This window comes from Carassius gibelio, chromosome A1 (genome assembly GCF_023724105.1).
Source record: "Carassius gibelio isolate Cgi1373 ecotype wild population from Czech Republic chromosome A1, carGib1.2-hapl.c, whole genome shotgun sequence".
In the NCBI taxonomy this organism is placed as follows: Eukaryota; Metazoa; Chordata; class Actinopteri; order Cypriniformes; family Cyprinidae; genus Carassius; species Carassius gibelio.
Genome location: NC_068371.1, coordinates 2070540 through 2095407, shown reverse-complemented (window position 1 = coordinate 2095407; position 24868 = coordinate 2070540). Strand labels below are relative to the sequence as shown.

The following is a 24868-nucleotide window of genomic DNA, read 5'->3' as shown; positions in this document are numbered from 1 at the left end:
TTCTGAGATAAAGTAATCCATATGAAAACAACGCAATGTCTGTTTTTCATATCTCCGCTCATTATATCTAATGTGACCACGCCCCCGCGCTTAACGCGCTATTCAGATTCAAACTGAAGCGCGCGCTTGAATACGCCCACACAGAAGAAAAAGCAGCAAGACTATTCTTCAAGTTTTTATTTTATTTTACTGTTTGCTTCGCGATGAGAGGACTAAGACATAATTCACCCCAAAAAGATGTGATGTGGTTGAGGATTTGAGAAATGGATTTCCTCAGAAAAAAGAATGAAGCACTTTATTCAGCAGAGATCATAAACATGAGTAAGTCTCTTTTTATTTATTTGTACTAGTTTTCACATAACGTGTAAACATTTTACTAGTTAGACTTTTTCCAAATACTTTTTCCAAACTATAATTCCTGACTAAATGTATAATCAAGTGAAACATTATGAAGTTTCAATAACAATATACAATACTATACCATTCAAAAGCTTGATGTAAATAATATAAATGTGACAAACAGAGATAACTCTAACAAATGTAAAAACAATGCAGTTCTTTCGATTTATTCCCCCTAAAAAAAACTGAAAAATATTATCAGCTCTTTTCAACATTAATAATAATAATAATAATAATGATGATAATAAATGGGGTTTATTTGGTAGAAAATAAGATTGTTAAAAGGATTTCTGAAGGATTGTGTGACTAGAGAAAGGATGCCAAAAAATTTGAAAGTCAGCTTTGATTGTTCCTAATAAACTGTTTAACTGCTCCCCCAAGTGGATATTAAATTATGTTGTGGGATAATTAAATATATTCTTAATAAACTACAAACATAAAATTATATACTTTTATTTTGTTCTCACATTCTTTCTTGTAAGTCCTCCCTCACAGTGGCACAGTTGAATGGGAGGCTCATTATGCAGCTCATTATGCAGGCCTTTGTCTTCTCAGGTGTAAATCACAATGATATTCATGATAGTTGACGCCTACTCGCATATGACTTTTACCAACAAAAAGTGTTTTAGAAAATTTAAATCAATATATTGTTTTCTGTGAGTGAGTGAACAAGATGATTTTCACATCATTCAGAAAGAAAAATTCTAGGCTACAAGCTCCAGTTCTCAACTTTTCCGGCAACCAATTTTATGTATGTGTTTTATTGCCTTATTCAAGTGATTTAAATTTTTAGTTTTTCACTAACCATGCATAACATTTTTTTTCTCAAAAATACAATCATGTACATGCATGCATTTCACATATTATTATAGCCCAGTTTGTGCTGATTACAGTGATATTAGACTTTACCCATTTAGATATTTATAAGAAACTGAAAAAAGCACAAATGTCAGGGCATGACAAAACTTCTCAAGGCCCCAAAAATACCCTTAGACTCCAGAGGGTTAATTAAATGGAACCGATTCTTTTCCCTCAGTCCCTCTGCACCTGAAAGTTGCCCAACATCAGCAACGACAATGATGCAGACACAACCACAATTGGCATTTTGTACTTGCCTTTTCTCTTACAGTGAGAAAATTGACAAGGGTTTAAGCTCAAACTCCAAAGTTGGTACACAGGGAATCTCATAGCAACACAAATAATAATCCACAGTTTCTGCCACACTTGGATGCATTTGTTTCTTATGCACAATCTCATTTTATTACACAACTGGTGATGGTCTACTGTTAAGGGTTTTTACTGTTTATTTTATCTATATATTTATTACTTTTTGTTCTCTACATATTATCTGGTGTCTTAAAGAGCTGCTAACACTATTTTGGTGTTCTTTACAACTGGTGCACACGATGCCAATAAATATTAATTCATTCATTGATTCATCCTTTTTTCTTTTCAAATAAATTTAGCAAATATGTCTGAAAATTCAAAATCATCAGGATTACGGTGTACGTGGGATATATTTTTTAGCCTCTGTTCTGCACAGAGGCAATGCAAGGCAATGTAATTAGAGTAGACCTGTTCCAAATTATAGAAAATATGAATATGCACAGTGGGCCATGTGTGCGCTGTATAATATGCCATGCTTTATTTGGATGCTGAGGTTTTCTTCAGCTAGAGATCATGAGCAGTCATTCATGATTATGGTTTTGCAAGGAGGTCTGGATTACTTCATATGTGTCAGATAAATGATATGTATCACTGGGTGGCTGAGCCACACACCTCACTAATGACATGTACATTTGCACTAACTGAACATGATGTTGATTCGCTATATAACATTGTATGTCCACATTTGCCCATCCAAGAATAGAGGGCTGTATGATAATCACTAGGCACTATTTGACCAATGAGAGTTACACAAGACTCTGGTGAGCTCTCCCTCTGATGTCATTGCTCCAGGCGCTGGGCTTTGACTGAGCCTTTCCCCCTTTTTTGCCACTTCCCTACTCAATTATTCAGTACTTAAAATAAAAAAGGTCAGAAAGTAGAATACTGAGCAATTCATGGGTTCAAGACCTTCTAAGATCACAGGGAAACCTCTGCTTAACCTCCCTTGAAGTAGTGAACACAGGGGATGGAAGGGATTTTTGGTTCTGGGATATGATAGCTAGCCCTTGATCAATAGTGAATTTCTGTTGTGTCCACTGGGAGTCACTGGATCAATATGGTTCCCAGACCAATTGTCCATGGCGAATTAGATGTGTTTTGAAATGTTAGTTCTGTATGAGGCATAGGCAGAAGCAAATGTATTTTGATCAAACAAATAAAAGAAAAAAATTTTTTTTATAAAGAAATACATCGAGAAATACAACACAAAATATGAATATTACACTGGTATCAGAGAAAAGGTGGAATGGCGTGATCTGTGCATTTGCCTTTTCATACTCCGTACCCACTGTAGTATATTTATTCACGTTTAACGATCCCGCGACTATGACGAGTGGGGATTTTCATAAGGACTTCATCTTCAGCCTTTAACACAAGACTAGGAGATGTTACTATAATAACTGCATAACTGACTGCTTTTTTATGCCGACAGCATTGGCATGGTGAATATGTGGCCATCTTTTGCTTGTCCTCAGAGACCGTTTACAAAGCTCAAGCCTCTAGCATCATTACTGGGTTGCAGTAAGTGACACCAGCAGCAGTGAGATAAATACAGCCATCACCGCTGACACATTTGCAGCATTTGCTGACTGCCCCATGGATAGATGAGACCTGTGACTTAATGCTATAATTATTAACTAATTGTCTTTAACCTCACAAACAGTGTTCAGCCACATTATGTAAAGGAGTCAGGGATGTGTAATGACAGTGTAATCCATCACAGCACCGGGGGGTGGGGGTGGGGGGCATGGGGAATGCTTCTAATGAGATTTCATTTGAGTATGGCAAATCTGCAGAATGCATAGATAGAAGCAACATTAAGCTAATTGGGAGATGAGTGCCTTGGTGTAAAAGTGCTTCTAATGGCAGGTTTGTTGCCTGACTAATGCAAGGGAGTTGGCTAAAGACCTGAGGCTGATTTGTGGGCAGACATACTAATATTTTATCGTACCAGTCAATCTAAATGTAGCACCCCCTTTAGTTTTGGTTTCCATCCAGTATAATATTTCTTGAATCGAGAACTGAATGCTTGATAAAATATAGCTATGGGAAAGAGCTATTGCAACAATGAAAGATTCTTAAATGTAACCAAAAGCACATGATGTTTTTCTCCTTTTCACACAGTCTGGACCTTTTCTGTAGCTTTGGCTTTCTCAGGTCCAGGCGTCTCTGGAACTGTGGATGGGTGTATTTGCATAGCCTCTCTTACACAGAGCGCCGTCAGTGACCTGTGTCATGACAGCTGGCTGGCCCAACTGTTTCTAACCAGCTCCATTTGCTAAACATTACAGTCTAATGTCTTCTCTTGCCTTATACTCTGATTGAAAATTGTGAAAAAATTAGCTAAACTCATAAGTGATACTTGGCCATGTCACATTTGTATAAAAAGCCCAGTGTTGAATAGTGGCAGCGGTACAAATGGTCGAAGGTCTTTCTTACTGAACTTATGAATGCAAATGACACTGTTTGAAAATAACTGTACTCTGGCTGCTCTCAGGCAGCTCTGAGCATTTATAGTTAGACATCAACGCCTTAGCAAACAGTTAGTAAACAACACCTGCTTTTGGATTATTGCAGTTAATCTTATTCTTTGAACCAGTCACTAACTATCATTATGAACTGGGACAGTTTTTCAAAGATCACCCTGCAGCCCAAGACCGGTTGCCCACTGAAGCTAAGCAGGGCTGAGCCTGGTCAGTACCTGTATGGGAGACTCTGCTCCTGGAAGAGGTGCTAGTGAGGCCAGCAGGGGGCGCTTAACCGTGTGCTCTGTGTGGCTCCTAATGCCCCAGTGTAGTGATGGGGACACAATACTGTCAACAAGCACCGTCCTTCAGATGAGACGTTAAACCGAGGTCCTGACTCTCTGTGGTCATTAAAATCCCAGGATATCACACAGAAAGGGTAGAGGTATGACCTCGACATCCTGGCTAAATTCACCCATTGGCCTCCGACCATCATGGCCTCCTAACCATCCCCATACACTGATTGGCTTCATCACGCTGTCTCCTCTCCACCAATAAGCTGGTGTGTGGTGGGCATTCTGGCACAATATGGCTGCCACCGCATCATCCAGGTGGGTGCTGCACACTGGTGGTGGTTGAGGAGATAACCCCCTTCTATGTAAAATGCTTTGAGTGTAAATGTAAATGTAAGGAATTATTATTATTATTAAAGATGTAACAACACTGTGGGGCTGTATTAATTAGTTATGGTTAAAATATTGCATTAAAATGATTATTGCATTTCACGCACCTACCCCAAACTTAACTAACCATTTTACATTTCATACAGATTAGAGAGATTTGGGCTCAAATACCCCTGTATAAGTTATTGTCTCATATTTATATCATATAATATAGTTACGCAATATCACACATACAGTGAGTGCTGGATAACAATGATACAAGGGCAGTTTTTGTCCAAAATAGCACAAGTGCAAATGTGATATTGATTTTAAAGTGAAAGTGACGTATACATTCTGCTTATGGGTAATATTTCATAGTAATTTGTACAGATAGCACACATACATCAATCAATCAATCAATCACATTTATTTATATAGTGCTTTAAACAAAATACATTGCGTCAAAGCACTGAACAACATTCATTTGGAAAACATATGAGGTGTCTGTTTGCTCATATTCTGTATATCTCTAAAATGTTTCCTGGGTCCCACTTTATATTGTGTCCCTAATACCTGTGTACTTACATAGTAACTAGTAACAGTAATAGTGTGCGTAGTATGTAACCACAGTGTAAGTACACAGCTGTAAGGTTTGTGTAATTACACATATATGACAGTCCAATGAATGGTATGTGTAAGTACAAATGTGCAATAGGACGTTTACAAATCCCTAAACCTACCCATGTCCACCCCCTGGATCAAATGGTTCCAATTACAAAATTCCAATTCCATGTTGTTGCAAAATGTAGTTATATAATTCCTGTTACACGAGTACTTAGTGAAGTGTAAAAAGTGTTGTTACCAATGTACTGTTACACAAGCCACCCTGAGGGTTGTTACATGTGTGCAGTTACATAAATATTACAGCTGTAGATACTATGTACCAATGTGTACTTACACTGTGGTTACATACTACTATTTACACATGTAGTTACTATGTAAGTACACAGGTATTAGGGACACAATATAAACTGGAACCAGAACCTTCATCAGATGTACACACATAGGTACTTTCCTGATGTTCTTTAGCAGACTTTTAGCAGACCATTTGTGTGAATATGCATGACATGCATTTTAGAAATGTAAAGACTGAAGGAAGGTGATGAACATCTAGAAGTAAGAAAATAGACAGAAAGAGCAGAACTAAGGAGAGAATTGCTTAAATATTCCACACAGTATTTATTTTTTAAAACATTTTTTAGTACCATTTAAAAATTCACTTTGTAATTTGCTTTTTTCCCTTTTACTTACATCAAATTGAAATACAGGAGTTCAAACCACAGTGCCATAAAAAATAATATTGTTGAGGCTGAAATTTAAAGTCTTACCTCCAGGCTAAACTCATACTCAAACACAGAATGAAAGTGTAAAATGTGTTTAATGTATATTTAACAACAAATACCCCAGTGACTATTGATGTGCTGTCTCTGAAGAATTTATCTTGCTTAAATTTCTGAGGCCATGCTGTTGTGAAACCATTCTGTATTCCCACCTCTCATTCTCTCTTACTATCTGCTCTTTTCTTTACTTTCTCTCATTCTCTCTCCCACTCTCTTTAAACATTTATTCTCTGTCTGCGCCTTAAAGGCCCTTTGTGCTTTGTGCTGTTGATTTTTACAGCTCTTAAAATCCAGAGTAACCATTTATCATTCATAGAGCCTAGCAGCCTAGGGCAGACAAAGCCTTGCCTTGTGTCATCTCTAATTGTCATCAGAACAACCATTGCTCCCTTGATGTTGCCTTGTTCTGTGTTAAGGGTAAACTGGATCACGTATGAGAAGAGCAAACTAATCTTCTATCCCTTTAAACTGGAAGTGCCATTCATAAACTCTCATGGAAGGATGAGCAGAGCAGCACACTTTTGGTACCACAGCCAAATACCATTGAACAATTACAGACGGTTTATAAATAGTACATGAAATGCCTGCTACTCTACATGGCTTTAAAAGCCTACTTGGTCACATGAAGATGATCTTGGTGGTTAGGCAATTTATAACAGTTGATTAATTTTCAAACTTGTTATTCTCGTTTTCACATTTCGGTAGCATTTATGGAGCACAGTAACTTAATGTCAGGAAACATACTTCAGAGTCAAATAATGCAGGTACCAGAGAAGGAACAGAACAAATTTTATGTATCAAAGTTACAAGCCTGACCACAACACTGAAAAAATTCTGCCAAGATTCCATTCCCAGAATCTCTTGCCATGTCTCAGCATCTGGCAATGGGCAAGTGTGTAAAGCTCAAACTGTTTTATTTTTCAGTGGTTAATAATACCATTACTTTGAATTCTGGCCAAAGAACAAGCTCCTTGGAAGTGCTGCTTATTTTTCCTCCTGGAGCAATGCTGCTCTCTCAAGATGGAAACTTCCCACATCCCATGGATCTGTTTCTGCAAAATGAATGAATGAATGAATGGATATCTAATAAACAAACAAACCAAACAACCAAGGCCATTTTATGATATGTTGAGATTTACATCATTTCAGACTTGTGTGCCTGAAGGCAAACAGTATATAAGATATAAGTTGACACCATCTTCTTGATAAAGAATGCTTTCAAATTAATATTTAATCTAGTTTGAGACATGCATCCCCTAAACTCCAATTAAAGCCTGGCTCACACTGTGCGATTTTGGCCACTATTTAGTTGTCTGAGACAAATTTTGAAAATCCTAAAAGATTCCTATAATCCTAGGCTAAAATCTGTAGTCTTTGATCGTTAGTTTGACTTTAAGAAGGTTTGCCGTACAGTCCTGCAGTGTGACATCTCTTACGACAAACGTCAAACTAGCTTTGTTTTTTCAAGACAAGTCATGATCAAAATTAATGCTAGACATTCCTTCTAACCGCATAAACTCCGGTGCTCTCATCCTTTGCTCACGGAATTCATATGATTCGTTGCCTTTGCTATGATAAACACTGCCATTTCATGTGGGTTTGTAGTGCTGCTTACACTATTCTGCATAAATAAGCTGGTATTGATGCCATTCATTTACCTTTAATGATAGCCAACATTATAGATCCACGTGCAATGCAGCTCGTAGTCACTGGACGTGTTTGGGTTGATGATATAGAACTCCGGACAAGTTTTCTTGCACGCACCCATTTTTAACACGTCTTGACTAACCTACAGTATGACATTAATGATAACTGAGATCCCACTGTGTGACATGATCGTCATGTTCATACAAGTACAATCCTAAAGGACTTTTAAAAAAATCGTACAGCTTGAGCCCTGCTTAACATAAAGCTCAGGTAATACTGATCTGCATCCTGCCTCATAAAAGTAATGCAAGATTGCTGTCACCTCAAAGGCTTATTTAAACCCAGTTAAAAAAACATGAGCCGCTTATTTTTTTTGTCCAACATTGCCACCACAAAAATGAAAATTGTTTTAAAACTGACTTGTTTAGATTTTGTGAAGTTGTGAATATACCCTTTGAAATACTGATATATTTTAAGACCGTATCTGACGCAAAATTCAAGGCAGATATTATTACTGCATTTACAGTCTGTCAGAAATCAGTGGATAATTGTGAAAGAGGCAGCTGTCCTCTCACATCTTCTGAGAAGTTTTGTTCGTTGACATACACCAAATAGATTGGTGTCTTGTCTGCAGCTAATAAATGAACACTGGTGGCTTCTATTATTTGGCTAAAGTTATTTGCATGGTTAGAAAAGACAAGGTGGATGAAGCCTATATATTGTCAGTTGAAAACGCTATTAACACTCTTTATATATATTGTTTCATGTGTGCTCTTGTTGATGATATTTCCTCAATCTTATTCCACCACTTATATCTTCTCTGACACTATGCAGAATAAAAGTATTTATTCTTTTGTTTTTATCTTTTCTCTGATATGGCTTCTAGGATGCTGCAGGCAAGGTTCTGGACAGATGGACTATAATGTCCCGGGAAGAGGAGATCATTACTCTTCAACAGTTTCTGCGCTTTGGTGAAACCAAGTCTATTGTGGAACTGATGGCCATCCAGGAAAAGGAGGGTCAGGCCGTCACAGTGCCCTCGTCAAAGACTGACTCTGGAATCAGAACTTTCATTGAAAGCAACAATCGCACACGTAGTCCTGGCCTTCTGTCACACCTAGAGAACAACAGCCCCTCTAGCATTCACCATTTTGAAAACATCCCAAACAGTTTGGCCTTCTTGCTGCCCTTTCAGTACATCAACCCAGTGTCAGCCCCCATGTTAGGGCTGCCACCAAATGGTCTGACCATTGAGCAATCAGGTCTCAGAATGCGAGAGCCAAATCTGCCCAATCAGAGTGAGCCAGTGGAGACCAGTGAATCTGAAGTGTCCCTTTCACCATTTCGTAGCGGTCAAAGTCCCAGTCGCGGAACAATGGGAACCTTACCCAATGCCATTGAACCTAAGACAGAACCCAACAGAGCTTCCCCCATCTCTCCAACACCATCTACACAGCAGTCCCAGCAACCGCAGACACCAACGCAGCAAGCGCAGGGGCAGCAACAGCAGCAGTCGAGCAATCTGAACCACCACCAGATCCATCACCATTTCGAAAAGAACGAACAATCGAAAAACATTACACACTCTTCTTTCTCTTCCAAAATGCATCGCATGCGTCGTATGGGTGCAACCTCACGTAAGGGTCGTGTCTGCTGCAACTCCTGTGGCAAGACTTTCTATGATAAGGGTACTCTAAAGATCCACTACAATGCTGTGCATCTGAAGATTAAGCATCGTTGTACTATTGAAGGCTGCAATATGGTCTTCAGCTCATTGCGAAGTCGTAACCGCCATAGCGCTAATCCCAATCCTCGGCTACATATGCCCATGTTGAGGAACAACCGGGACAAGGATCTCATTCGCTCCAGTTCTGGGACAGCAACACCTGTCATATCAAGCTGCAAAAGTGGCTTCAATCTGACCAGCCCCGGTCGGCCACCGCTAAGCTTTGCCACACCTCCTCTTGATGCCATGATACAGTCCCCTCTGCAGAGCCCTCTTGTTTTTCCTTCCCTGAAGTCTGTGCAGCCAGTGCAACCTGTGCCACCCTTCTATCGCACACTGCTCTCTCCCGCTGACCTAGTTAGTCCCCCAGTCTCACTGCCCACCAGTCCAATTTTACCTACCACAACCAACAGCACATCTCTGACGGACCAGCAACAGATGTTAACTGCTAGCTCCCACAATATGCATGCATATGAAACTTCGATGTTTTCTCATCGCCTGCCCACAACACCCAGTACCCAAGATTCCGTGACTCTGGACCCTATGCCTAAAAAGAAGCCTCGCAAGTCCAGCATGCCAGTAAAGATAGAGAAAGAAGTGATAGATGTGGCAGATGATTATGAGGACAAAGATGATGATGATGATGAAGATAGCTGTCACCATCACCACCATCAGCCATCAAACATCCATAACAATGTCAATGGCAACTGCAACAACAACAATAACAGCAGCAGCAGCAGCAGCAGTCATCATTGTGAAGGTAGTGGACACCAGTCTCCACTGCAGGATGAAATGAGTCCCAGTCTAGCCCTTAGAGGCATGCTCCATCCCGACCAAGAAGTTTGCAGTGGGAGTCACGGTAGTAGAGGTCATGGCGACCTGCGCTGTATTGACAGCTTTACCTCTGAGGACCAAGATCATGAGCGTGACTTTGAAAATGAGTCAGAGACATCTGAATCCAAGATGCTGTACCGCGATGAGCTGATGGACCCGGACGTACATCAGCCTGCCATGGACAGAAAAATTAGCAAGGAACACCGGGGGCCAGAAGATGAGGGACACCTACAGAAAGATTTGGAGGACCAATCCCATTCCCCACCCACCCAACACCAGCCAGTTATCAAAATCAAGGAAGAGATCAACGATCCTACTTATGACATGTTCTGCATGGGTCAGTATAGCCTTTACAATGGGGGAATGGCAGCTGCTGCCGCCGCCGCTGCCAGCATGGCTGCTTTACATGAAAGTTTCATCTCCTCTATGAGCTATGGATCAAGCCCACCAAAATTCCCTTCTCAATCCCCTGACGGAGAACTCTGCTCCAGTCCTGATCCGAAGATCTGCTATGTCTGCAAAAAGAGCTTTAAAAGTTCATACAGTGTCAAACTGCATTACAAGAATGTGCACCTAAAAGAGATGCATGTGTGTACTGTGGCTGGATGCAATGCTGCTTTCCCTTCTCGACGGAGCAGAGATAGGTGAGACAAATAACTGTCATTTTCCATTGAAATCTTATTCTTATTCTATAAATCTTAAACTTATAAACCTGCAGATTAGATGTGAATATATTGTTTTAAACAATAATGAAACAAAATTTGCATAACTCACTACACTGTACTATACTATTTTTAAATGCATTATTTATTTCAAATGATATCCATTTAAAGGTAGTTCCATCATGACCATTATTTTTTATGTTGCATGAAATAGAGATATAACCTGTCTGGGGAACCAGTTTAATTTTCATTCATTATTAGTGCATGTTTTGGGGGAGTAAGGTGGGGGGCTAATTATGCTTTAACAGGAAGAACATGTGTTGATTGTACATTTCTGCAGACACTTATTTAATGCATTAATGTGCTGTTTACCTGTACATGCTCACCTGTCACACACAGGTAGACATGCATACATTAGCAGAGGTTGAAGCTTGTCAAACCACTGCATTCATTAGCGCATCAGGAGGTGCAGCTATCACTCACTGCTAGTTAACACATTTACCATAAACAGTCCCAAAATACATGTATGCTAGAGGGCAAGCCACAAACCTCTCTTCACTCAAATGTAGACTCTCCTAAGGTAATTGTTTTGGCTCTGCAATTAAAATGGGTAACACTTTATCTTGATAGTCCACTTTCTACTAACTACATGTACAATACCTTTGCTACTCCATGTCAGCTAGCAGTCATTACAGTATTAGCCGACTGTTTGCTTAATATCTGCTCACACTTTATTTTGATGGATATTCTACTGATTATAAGTCACTTTGCAGGTATGACAAAATATTATACCAACCCTAACCATAACATTCTACTGATACTCCAGTGAGAGTTAGCTGACTTGTTGTCACAAAGTTACTTATGGTTATTAGTAATATAATTTAGCTGAAAGTTACACTAATTTGTTTCATTTAGTGGCCCGTTTACACACTTGCATACTGTACATCAATGCATGCAGTCTTTATATTTTACACCTCAAGGAAGTGGCAAAATAAAGTAATATAAAAAGTATTGACAGACATGCACATTCAAACTTGAATCCATCTCAAGTCAACATTCACTGATGTGGAGTGAGACGAAAGCAGTGTCAGAGCAGCCCATGTCAGAGAGAGCATTCTAGACATAGTTAAGTACTATATATTTTTAGTACTTGAGAGAGAGAAATAAACCTCATCCATCTCATTCACTCCAGAGGAAAGAGAGATAAGAGCCTGTCTCTTCTCACCCTCTCTGGTCACAAGTGGCATTTTTATTTAGATAACAAATGATAGATGACATTTAAATTTACATTTGTGTGTACTTGTGTGTGTGTTTATTCGTGCACAATTATTCCACTTTACTTGAAACTGAAAAGCTAAGGTGTAGCCACCCCTGATATCTTCCTTGCATTTGTTGAGTTCCTGTGAGGAGTGGCACCTGATCCCAGCCGTTTGTTTATTAGTGTTACAGTGTAAACATCATTGGGGAGTGGAGTAGAAATTTGAGTAGCAAGATGTTTGTGAGCCACTGCTTTCGTACTGAAGTGCTGCAGTAACTTCCTTCCACCTGTGGAGGGAAGAATGATTTGTTTTTAATGTGAGTCATCCCTGCCAGCAGAAGTGGAGAACAAAGGTTTGGGGATGTTCCTCTAGTCTAGAAGGCTAGAGAAACAGAGTACCCAAAGCAGAGCAGTTTGAAGATTGAGTATATGGAATATCAATCAAATCAACTCAAGAACTGAAATTCAAAAGGGTTTAGGTAACACTTTTATTTGTGACCTGGACCACAAAACCAGTCTTAAGTTGCTAGGGTATATTTGTAGCAAAAGCCCAAAAAAAAAAAAAACCTTGTATGGGTCAAAATTAGATTTTTTTTTCTTCTGCCAAACATTATTAGGATATTGAGTAAAGATTATGTTCCATGAAGATATTTTGTAATTTTCCTACCGTAATTATATAAAAACTAAAAAAAATGTATTAATAATATGCATTGCTAAGAACTCATTTGGACCACTTCAAGTATACTTAAGTATTTCGATTTTTTGCACCCTCAGATTCAAGATTTTAAAATAGTTGTATCTCGGCCAAATATTGTCCGATCCTACTTAAGCATACATGAATGGAAAGCGTATTTATACAGCTTTCAGATTCTTTATAAATCTCAATTTCAAATTTCAATTTCAGTTTTGTGGTCCAGGGTCATATTTACAGTGTCCTTGTTACAGTATAATTATATGTTTAATTACTGAATTAACTACACGTACTTACTATATGGTTGAAGTTTGGTTTATTGTTAGTTGCATGTAATTATGCATACTTCTTGTTATTAATTTTGTAAGTATATTTAGTAACGTGTAACAAAGACAGTGTAAAATGAAGTGTAAAAGAGTTTACATACTGTAAGTAGTATACATGTAGGAAAAACATGTATGATAATGTATATCATATGATAATAGAATATTACAATATAGTATTTGATAGAAATATTTTCATTGATATTCAGGTCAATGCCCTTGCTGATACAGTATACTGGTAAAAAAAAAAAAAAAAATTATAGCCTGATTGCGCAGTAAGTCGCTTTGGGTAAAAGTTTCTGCTAAATGTATGTAATGTATGTATCATTGCATTTTAAGATCAGAGATTATGCAGTAGGGTTAAAAAGAACACTAGTTGTGTGTTATGAAAATGTATTTAAAAATCCACATTTATTATAATTTCATGTATATTTTCAAATATGTTCTAATGCTGTCACTGTAAACTCTCTAATATGTAAACCATACACCTTCCTATGTCAATATATACTAGTCAGTATCATTGTTTTACATGACCAAAATTTGCTTATTAAAATTCCTTCAATAATTTAAAGTTTGAAAATAATTTAAGTTCATAAAATGTAATTATTTGAATACTCCTTTTTAAGTAAAATTTATTTTTATAGCACATTCCAAGAGCAGGTGTCACAAAGAGCTTAACATCAAAATTGTCAAATTAAATTTAAAAATAGAGATGACAATTAAAATAAAATAAAAAACAGATTAGACAAAAGCAAGTTTGAACAAGTGAGTTTTCTGCTGATTTTGTCCACAGATCTCAGTTTCAGAGGAAGAGCTCTGAAATTGGGATTACGTGAGATCTCTTTGATGACTTAGTTAAAAGCTTAACAGCTACTTTTTGATCCACTTGTAAAGGTTTCAGGGATGAATTAATAAGACAAGTAAAAAGAGATTTACAATAATCAGTCAAGTCAGGATAAAATAACACATTACACATTTTACAGTTGTACACATTGAACAATTTAATTGTCTAGCAAAATTTCTAATTTGAAATGGATCCATCAAAAGCTGATGATAGATAGATAGATAGATAGATAGATAGATAGATAGATAGATAGATAGATAGATAGATAGATAGATAGATAGATAGATAGATAGATCGATGGATAGATGGATAGATGGATGCATGGATGGACAGAAAATCAGTCTGAACATAGCTGGTTTAAAATCCAGATAAGAAATGCTGATGTGGGATCTAAATTCAGTGTTAACAGACTCCGCCACACCGACTTTTAAATGAGCTCTTGACATCCCAGAATAAGAAGTCGATTTCATAAATTGCATCCTGTTCAGGTATCTCAGAAAAGCATCTGTTTCTGCTTTAAAATGAATAAACATTTGCTAAAGGATGCCATTATAATAATAATAATAATAATAATAAAATAAAAAAAATTTGTAATGAAATATCAGGGATGTGATCTCCCTCACTTTTGCTAATGACCCTGAGTGTCTGACTGGCTCCAGATTCCCATGGTGCGCTAATATTCAGTCTTCGGTCCCACACAAGCCAACTGTGGTTAGGGAGAGTGAAGGTTAATTATATCTTCCCATTCCTCTCCTCTCTTCCTGTGGTGTTGAGACATGTGATGTCAGGCGTAGAGAATTCAGAACTCCAGACTATGACTAGACTTTGTCATTTGTGTTTGTTGAATATTCTCAGCTATTGATGGCCTTGACACAGAGAAAGTGATCTGATCTTCAGCTACCCACTAGACATTAGAGGAAAAGATAAAGACAAAACAAAGCACCTCATCATCTAATGCGGCTCTCTTTCCCTTTGCAATTGAGTATTACAACTCATTTCACAAATGTGCACACTTGGCAGGAACTGAAAGGGCCATCAAATCCTAAAGATGATTAACATTCTCGAGACAAGACACATTAAGAGCCATACCTCTCGCCTCCTCTGCAGAGCAAAAAAATGGATTCTCAGGAGAAGCTGCCTCAAGCTTTGGGCAAATTAGTTTGGCTGCCACATTAGAGGTCGACAGGGAGGGAGGCAGAGCGAGCAGTGGGGGTGTTGGGGGATGGAGCCGGGGACTGAGGGGCAGAACTGAGCTGTGGCCTGAAATGGGGTTGCAGGGGAGAAGGAAATGAGGCAGAAAGGCTTTACCTGATAAATGAAAGTGTAGACTCTCTACCATGCAGTATTAGGTCTTGGCCTTTGGATTTTTCCACTTTTAGTCAAAATAAACCAACTGAAATCGATTGTTTGCCTAGTTCCATTAAAGCTTTGGTGATATTATTTATTATTAATATTAATTTGTCCTTTTCTTAGACCCTTTATGACCTAATGAAGATCTTCAATATCTTATGTATTAGTTTTGAGATAACATATAAACTAGTGTATTTTTCTAAACATTGTAAAAACTAAATAAATAAATAAATAAAATAAAAATTCTTAGAAAATGGAAAAATTTAAAATTTGCAGTCTCTCTCTTCTGAGGACAGGGATCCCTAAAATGTGTAAAACTAAATGCGTTCTTGATCAAGAAGTCCTTTTGTAAGTACCAATTATTTCAGACTAATAGCGGTTAACAAAGAGTGAACCATGAGTTGTCTGTGTGTTTGTGCTTCTCAAATGTGTATAACTTATTTAGTTTCCCAGCTGTAAGTTGTTTGCGAAGGAAGTGGCTGCAGTATATTAATTTTAAAAAGCAACTGTAACAGTCCTGCGTTGTGCTCGCTATACTATTATTTCAATGTAAAATCGAAAGGTTGCCTGTAGATACAACATACAGTAGTTTACAGTTACAAATAATTTAAAGCATACCACTGAGACATGTCATCACTGTTTGTCATTAGATCTGTCACCTATGGATCTCGGCTCAAATTGATTTGTAGGTTAAATTGGTGGCAAGAAGTCCTCCAAAATTAAATTAAGTGTCTTCTGTCAAGTGCATCTTTGCCAAGCTGTGCTGTTAACTAGACACTATTGGCAAATCTTTTTTTTTTTTTTTTGCCAATTGAAGCACTCCCGAATCCTTTTAATAGGAAACATGTCAACACATCACTGTGCTCATCAAGCCACTTCACTGGGATTTAACATAGCATAAATACATTATAGTTAAGACCACAGTAATATCATATCGTAATAACATCATGCAGCATGCCAGTGTGTTTAGATGCCAATTAGTCATGTCAGCCTAGAGCTTATGAGCAGTGTGAGGGTGCAATTTCCAGGGATAGTCACATGCTGCAAAAGGAGCCGTCGACTTAAGCATCATCAACTGCATAACAAATGACTGTCACAATGAACAAGTTTTAATAACTGCTAAAAGTTCCCCCAAATACAGCTAGCTACCCCCTTAGGCATTTTAAAGATATCATTGATAATAGTTAATTGTTTCCTGTCAGAACTTTCTTAAAACATTAAACTGGTCTGATATTGAATAAATAAGCAAAATACGATAACAATCAGCTATGTGTATCATGCCTATTATCAGTTGATCACCACATGCTGCTCTCTTCAATGTTGATGATGATGCTTTGGTGGTCCACTCCTCTATACCTTTATCACCAGAAAGGGTCCCTCTATTGAATTTATTTTCACTTCTTGCAGGAGAATGTCGGATAGGGAACTAAATAATTAAAGAAAAGGGACCCTTTTTGACTGCATCAACCATGGCACTGCTGGTAAGCTCTACAATACATTGTACAATCTATTTCTCAGTCACATTTAGGTGATTATTTAAGTTACTTTTAGCCCTTCTGCATGGCCTGGGATTCCTTGGGTTTTTATTTTTATTTTATTTTGTTGTTTTCTTGTGTCTACATTTGTTTAATAATAGATTGAAATGTGGTAGGCAGTTGTTTTATGGCGCTCACAGAGGCTCAGTCACAAAGATATCTTGGTTGCTTTATTTTGGTTTTGTTACTTCATTTTTTTAGCCAATTCTACATCGATATTTATGCTATTGTTGGCTGAACATCATGAGGACTGACTTATTGCATGGTCTCATATTTGAGGAAATTATTTGAGGCAGTTGTCTAGAGGCAGAGCAGATGTAAGAATATAAGTCAAGCTTTAGATGAAATGGGGTAAAGTCACTTCCTCTTACTGTGTGTTACGTGATCCTGGACTGGGGTGAGAGAAAGCCCATCTTTATTAAAGTGAAGCCTAAATTAACAATATGCTTATGGGTCTCGATTAAGCTATCTTCAGGAGTGAGTCAATGTGCTAATGCTGTTCAAGTCTGAGTTAATATGCTATTGAGTTTCCCTCGATTATTGCATTACCATGGCTCAAATCAATTGATAAACTCCCATTCAATGTGGTGGAGTATTTAATTGAGTCAGAGTCAATTGCATTTGTGCATGCCTGCAGACATGCTGACAGGAGTAAACACTTTAGCAGGATACAGTTTAAGCTGTGTTAGAGTTATTGAACTCTCTGCTGCGTCAGACAGTAGTGTGCTCTAACACACATCCATGCAGTCACTCAAATAAAAGCATGAAAATATAGAAAGTGTGATTTTTTTTTCTTCTTTTTTCTGTATGTATGTATGTATGTTTGAAGATCTTTATATATTTTCAGTTCAAATAAACTGCTACAGAACCCTATCCTCTCTTCCCTACAGACATAGCTCCAACATCAACCTGCACCGTAAACTACTGACCAAAGAGCTGGATGAAATTGTCCTGGATCCCCAGCTTACGACTTTGCCTAAAGAGCTACGTGCTGAGTTCCTGTCTACGATCTATGCTGACCACCATCTGGGACTGGAGGGGGTAGGGAATGCTGGACCACCACGAGGCAGAGGACATGAGGGAATGAGATCCCCAGTAACTAGAGAATATTCACACAGCAACGGCTACTGCCATGGCCCCAGTGAGGACTACATGGTGCTGGACCTGAGCACCACCTCTAGCGTGCAGTCAAGCGGCAGCGTGCAATCCTCACAGGAGTCTGATGAGGGCAGCGATGAGGGCATCCTGCTGGATGACCTGGAGGGTGCTAGTGACAATGAGGACTGCACGCCTAGTACTGTGGCTAAGACACTACATATGGAGGGAAAAGATAGTGAGGACGCCAGGAAGGAAGGAAGAGAAGGAGCCACAGAGGAGGGGTTTCTACGCTGTGACCCTTCGTTCTCACCATCCTTCTTGGCATCCAGTGGAGGTAATAGCACAGGAGGCATCCTTTGCACCATCTGCCACAAACTGTACAGTAACAAAGGGACCCTTCGGGTGCACTACAAGACTGTCCACCTGCGTGAAATGCACAAATGCAAAATTCCTGGCTGTAACATGATGTTTTCTTCTGTGAGAAGCAGAAACAGACATAGCCAGAACCCAAACCTACACAAAAATGCCCCCTATACCACAATGATTGACTAGTCCAGACATCCCTGCCCACCACATTGCCTCAAGTTCCAAATGCTCCATGCAACAATCCCCTCTTTGTTCCCAGGCAACAATACCATAATGCTATAAAAACAGCATCATTTCTCTCCAAACATCTTTTCGAGTATGAAAAGTTAGAGCAGAATTGTGCCCTTTTGACATTTCCGTTTTTTTTTTTGTTTTGTTTTTTTTTTTGGACACAAAAGACTGAACACCATAGATCTGTCCATCCCTGACACAAACTTATTTTCAGTCTTTAATTTGTGACTCTTGCCTGCAGAAACGATAATGAGAAAAAAAAAAGAAAAAAAAAACGTATTTGTGTAATGATAGCTTTTAAAGAATTCCATACAAGAGCATGACTGGCTTAAAAATGTAAATACTAATGTTGTGAGGGGCTTTGGTGTGAAACCGTTGTATTGATGGTTGATATTTCTCTTTTTTGTTCATTTGTTTTTCTTTTAGTCTAATACTTTCATTTTAAAATTTAAGCAAGACAAAGTAGCATATGCATAGCTTGATTCATTTATATTGGCTTTAAAAATGTTTTACCTTAGAAAAGAAAAAGTAAAAACATGTGACTTGTGACTTGTTTTATCTACCTGTTAGATATACAGACGGAGCTGGCATGCTTTTAGCTCTGACAAAGTACCTTTTTTCTTTTATTTTCATGTTTATAGCTTTAGTACAAAAATTAAAAAAAAAAAAAAAAAATGAAAAGGAGAAAAAAAATATAATTTTGCACTTTGCATCTACACTAGTGGGACTTGTAATATTATTACAAGGATAACACTTTACAATGATGGTTGTCCAACGTGAAAGTGACATTTTTAAGGATACAGTGCCAAGTGATAGTTACTGTACCTTTAATAGACGTGTGCCAGATCTTTATATGAGAGTAATCTCATTTGACATGATTAAACCCAATATTCTTCCCATTTAGTAAGTGTTTCAGGTATATTCATTTGAATGCAGTAAATAAGTATTACTGACTCTGATCATATCATTTGAAGAGTATAAGTGTATGGTTACAGGCTGAATTAGCCCAGAGGTTAGGTAGAGAATCTTTCTACTGCATGTAGTATTACTTTAAAAGAGTTAGTAAGTGTCCTGTAATTTATTTTGTCTCTAAAATTTGATCAGTTTTATCATATAAAAATGGACATTTCATGGTGCCACACAAGAGAGGCTCTAAACTGTGACCAAAATCAAAGACGATCAGAAACTACACATTGAGAAGGAGTTTAGGCATTCAGTTCAGATGTTAATTTATAGCAGAACCTCTGAGAATCTCTGATATTTTCATCTTTATTTTGTTCCTGGCAAGTATTGTCTATTGGCCACACAATATCAAGACAACGAACCAAGCACTATTCAATTCGATCCAGTTAGTGGGTATTTTGAAATGAGTATTTATTTCTAGTTATCTGTTTATAATTAACTGAATGCAAATTAGCCATTTTAATGTCTGTTACTGTCATTTGTAATAAATTAAATGAAAGATAATTATGAATGAATGAAATGTAATTTACATTACTGAAACTCCATTTCGTTCAAAAGGTTATTAATGTTGGACAAATACTAGATGAGTTGCTCCCTCCTTTATGTGCAGTGACAGTAGCAGGCCTGATGGAAGGAATGAAGATTAAGAGATATTTGCAGCAGTGTGAGTCACTAAAAATCTGTTGTTACACAGAACCTGGAGATATTTCCACCACTGATCTGTCTAGGAATCAAATGTAAATTTGTTACATTCTGTGACTCAGAAAATGTTGCTGACAGTACTGCATCATCGAGAGAGAGCCAAGCTCTCCTTATGGTTTTCTCTTTTCCTTTCTTTCCTTCCTCTGTTTTCTCATGCTCTTCCACCACCCTATCCGCTGCCTCTTACCCCCATCACAACTGCTGACAGTGTGGGGGTCCTACAGGGATGCTGGCTAATAGTGTACGCTTAACTTCACCAGATGGCACACAACACAGTAAAGGACTTGTAATTGCCTGTTTATTCCATATAAAGGGAAAAATTGAGCACAAACAGCCAAGTTTCCCTCTAGAGTCACAGCAGTGTTCTACTTTCCTGCTCTCTGAAAGGCCTATGAAAGAGTGCCACTTCAGAGACATTTTAATGTTGGAAAAACAATGGCCAAAGTAGTTCATGCACCAATAACTAATCAATAAGATGACAGCAACATAAGGTTAACCTGTTACCCTCAAACAGAATGCACTTTTAAGACTGACAAAGGCCGGTGCTTTATTAAAACCCAAATAGTAATAATAATAATAACGATAATAATAATAATATTTATACGTATATAGATGGGTAACATGATATCACAAAGTGAAGGTTATCATCCTCATGGCCTCCATATTTTCCAGACTGTCAAACTAAAGACGTGTAGAGAGACACAGCATGGACACAAAGGAAAAGCTTTGTATTTCAATCTATTGAGGCTTCCAAATCTGAATCCCTGATTACATGCACATTGTGTTTCTATTAGCAATAAATGTGTCTTATAGTTATAAAAAAGTACAGTACATTGAATATCCAAATAATATATGAAGGGGAAATTAGGTCTTACAAAATGGGTTTTAGTGTCACTCATTTAACAAGAGATATGTATGACAGTAAGAAGGAAGGAGTGAAGAACCAAATGAAAATAAGCCAGAGTTTCTCAGGACATTCTGCTGTAATGTGCTGATCTTTGTTTGGAGAGTAAATTCCTTCTCTTGTACTGTAGGATCTCTGGTGGCCAGAGTTGGGCATTCATTAACTGTCCTGCATTGTCCGCATAGAGTTAGGCTTTTCCCATGGAACCGCTGGCTAAAAGAGTCTGTCAGCCTAAAATATTTCATTGCAGCTCTGAGGACAGGACCATCCCAGACTGTAGTATCACAAAATGTAGTATCTTGTGAAGGTGATCTTTAAGTTTGCTGTGTTAATGCCATTCCTTTGAGGACATGGAGTGATACAGGACAAAAATAAGATCAAATGGAATTGAAACTGCAGAATAGAAGACTTGTGTCAGGAAAAAATAAAAATAAACGTTGTGAAAGCAAACACAGATGAGCATTCTGATCAGTGTGATCAGTTACATGAAGATCAGTGATACAAAGGAAAGAAAAGGAAAGAAAAACCATAATCCATAATTCAGTACAAGTATGATATATTCTGTTCAACACAGACAATAATAAGCCTGAAATAATTGTTAAACTTTTCTTTTGTTCTAATTTGGTGTTTAATGTAGTTGTCTTGTTTGGTCGTCCTTTATTGCCAACTGAAGAAAAGTACATTAACAATAGAGGAAGTAAAAAAAAATTGTGTGAAAAAAAAAAGACTTACTAAGGGTGATTATTGATAGCCTAACAATGCTACTTTAGGTCTAAATTGTTTACTTTTGTCCCATGAGACAGTATGATGTCCTCCTTTAACGATTTTACATTTCTTGGAATATTTTGTATCATAACCTCTTTTTTTTTGGCATAAAATGCATATGGTTTTGGGCGTGTAAATGGAATTTTTGTACAAATCAGAATTCTTGTACAATTTTATATTAAAGATTTATGAGTCACTGGCACGTTGAAGTACTTTATTCTTTTGGATCAGACAATTACATTTATTTAGTTTATTTGCATTCTTCATTAAAATCAACACAGAAATGCCCTATTTATGTCAAAGAGTATTATTGAAATATGATACATCAAATCATATAGATTTACTTAAATTATTGAACAAAATCTTTGGAGCACACAAAATTTTATGCACAATACAACAATAATTTCTGGTGTGTTTGATGTTGTGGTACTGCACATAATGTGCATTTGATCTGCTACATCTTTCATCATCAGTTACATCTGTTTTGATGCGTTTTTGTGTCATTGTGCAGTGAATACAGCTAATCGGCAAAAGCTAACTAGAAAACTTTAAAGTCACGTAAGCTCATGTACTGTCAGCATGGAGTTTGGTTTGGTTAAGTTTTTGTTTGTGTCAGTATTATTAGCTTCTACAGTAGATTATTAAAATCTAATAATACATTATTAGTAGAAGTTCTACTAATAATGTACAGTATTGTTAGATTTTAATAATAGTTTAACAAATTTGATAATTTCTTTTATTTCAATTACTTTGGTTAAATATATTACTATAATAATATTGTCTATGTAAAATTCTTTTGAAACATGAATTATGTTTGATATGTTTGATATAATTGTTCAATTATATTTAATAATTCAAGTATATTTATTAAATAATAATGTACATCTGCTTGCGTTAATACAGCATCAGAATGAGTCAATAAAATTGAGGAGCAGGGTTAGCTGTCACCAAAGCATTGTGGACAATGCAAAGCAGGTTAACTTGAGATGATCATCGTGGTCCAAACACCATGGCTTGTGTAGATGATATAGTTTTCCGATGGACATGTCTGTTTTCAAGAAAATAAGTCTTTATGGAAGTATTATTTGCACAATATTACAATTTCTTAAATTGGACATGCATTTAATCATGTCTGACAATTTGACAAAAATGTTGTCAATACCATTAAAATTAAGATAAAAAAAAAGGTCTTTAAGTAAGAAATTACAGTTTTTGCATACTTATTATATAGGGCTTTATTAAACTATATGAAAATACAATGAATTTATATGCAATTTATATATATATATATATATATATATATATATATATATATATATATATATATATATATATATATATATATATATATATATATATATATAACAATGATATCTTAGATATCATCACTTTGCTGCAGAATTTCAACACCATTAATATAAATTCCATGTGACAGTATTAAATCTAAAGTACAGTTACAACGTGCAGGCCCTGACACATGTCTTCTAACCCCAATGGAATTCATAATGTCTATAAATGCTGATCCCCATGCATCTTTTTCATTATCAGTTTGAATATTAAAATCACCAACAATTAAGGTATACAGTAGCCAGTATGAACATCACATAATATTTATCATTAACACTTGTTTATCTGGATAATGTTTTATGAAGCACCATTGCTTCAAGCTAATTATACTTGAAACCAGATTTCTGAGAAATACTGAAAATATTAGTATAAATTGTAGCAACACCTCCCCCTTTACCTTTTGGAAACAGCTTATGTGTAAACAATATTCCTGGGGGATCCACCAGTTATCCCACAAAGACTGCTGTTGTGCTCACAGTGAGTAAAAAAAAAAAACTAATATTGAGAGATGGGGGGAAAACTATAATGTATATATGCAGTTTGTTGAATGTGGGTAATTTACTCCGTAATGTCCATGTGGAGCCGGGCAACAAACAAAGACGATGCAAGGATAGGCAATGGTTCTTCATGGTATGGAGTACAATCATGAATGGGACAGAAAGCATCTGCTTTGCCATCACATATCATCCTGATTCTAAAATTGTAAAATTCGAACTGGAGAAAAACAGCACCTGCTGGCCTGACGTTGATTGAATCTCTTAGCTCCCTGAATATATTCTAGATTCTTTTGGTCTGTGAGGACATGAAATGGATGTTGAGTACCATCCAGCCAATGTCCCCAATCCTTAAAAAACACCTTCATGGCCAACAGTTTACGATTCCCCATGTCTTACATTATCTTCACTGGGGACAGTTTTCTCTGAACAAAAGGTACAAGCAAACAGCTTGGCAGGGGATCCGTGACACTGAGATTGAAAACTCTAACTTTAGAATCAGAACATATTAAACTCCACCATGAAAGGGAGTGTGGGAAATGGGTGTTTTAAGATAATGGCACTGGGACAGTGGGTTTTGAGTTCCCTGAAGACCTGAGCTGATGTGGATATCCACTTTAGCATGTGAACTACAATTTTAGTTTGCCAAATGGCATAAGGTAGTGACATAACCGGCAATCAGAATTCTCCCTGACCTTCCTCGGCCTTTCAGTCTACAGATCATCCTATGCATGAGGATTCCCTGTCTCCAGCCTTTCAGTCCCAGACTCCACCTCGGCCCTCTGACCCATTGGCTCTGCCTTGGCTCCTTGCTACCTTGTCTCCACCATGGCCTGTCATCCCACTGGCTCCACTAGGCTTCCCAGTCCCTCTGACTCCACCTTGGCCAGTCATTGACCTTCCTCCTCTGCAGGATTCCACTCCACTGGCTGTGCCATGTCCCTCTATTCCCCTGGCTTTGTCTGGCTCCTCCTTCCCTCTGGCTCCACTGTTATCCTCAGTGGCTTTGACTCCACCAAGGTTTTCTTGGTCCCC

At 37.5% G+C, this 24868-nt stretch overlaps 1 protein-coding gene across 5 annotated transcripts in view; it reads left to right on the top strand.

The window, feature by feature from the left end:
* Positions 1 to 22194, top strand: part of bnc2 (basonuclin 2) — a 133405-nt gene extending 111211 nt beyond the window's left edge. For 4 of the 5 annotated variants that reach the window (XM_052547067.1, XM_052547217.1, XM_052547137.1 and 1 more), the window contains 2 exons: positions 8627 to 10944; positions 17854 to 22194. In XM_052547067.1, coding sequence (XP_052403027.1) covers positions 8627 to 10944; positions 17854 to 18613 — 3078 coding nt within the window. In that variant the 3' untranslated portion in view covers positions 18614 to 22194. Of the gene's footprint in view, positions 1 to 8626; positions 10945 to 16835; positions 16910 to 17853 lie in introns of all 5 variants that reach the window. The other variant, XM_052547268.1, reaches the window with a different exon arrangement.
* The last annotated feature ends 2674 nt before the right edge of the window (positions 22195 to 24868 follow it).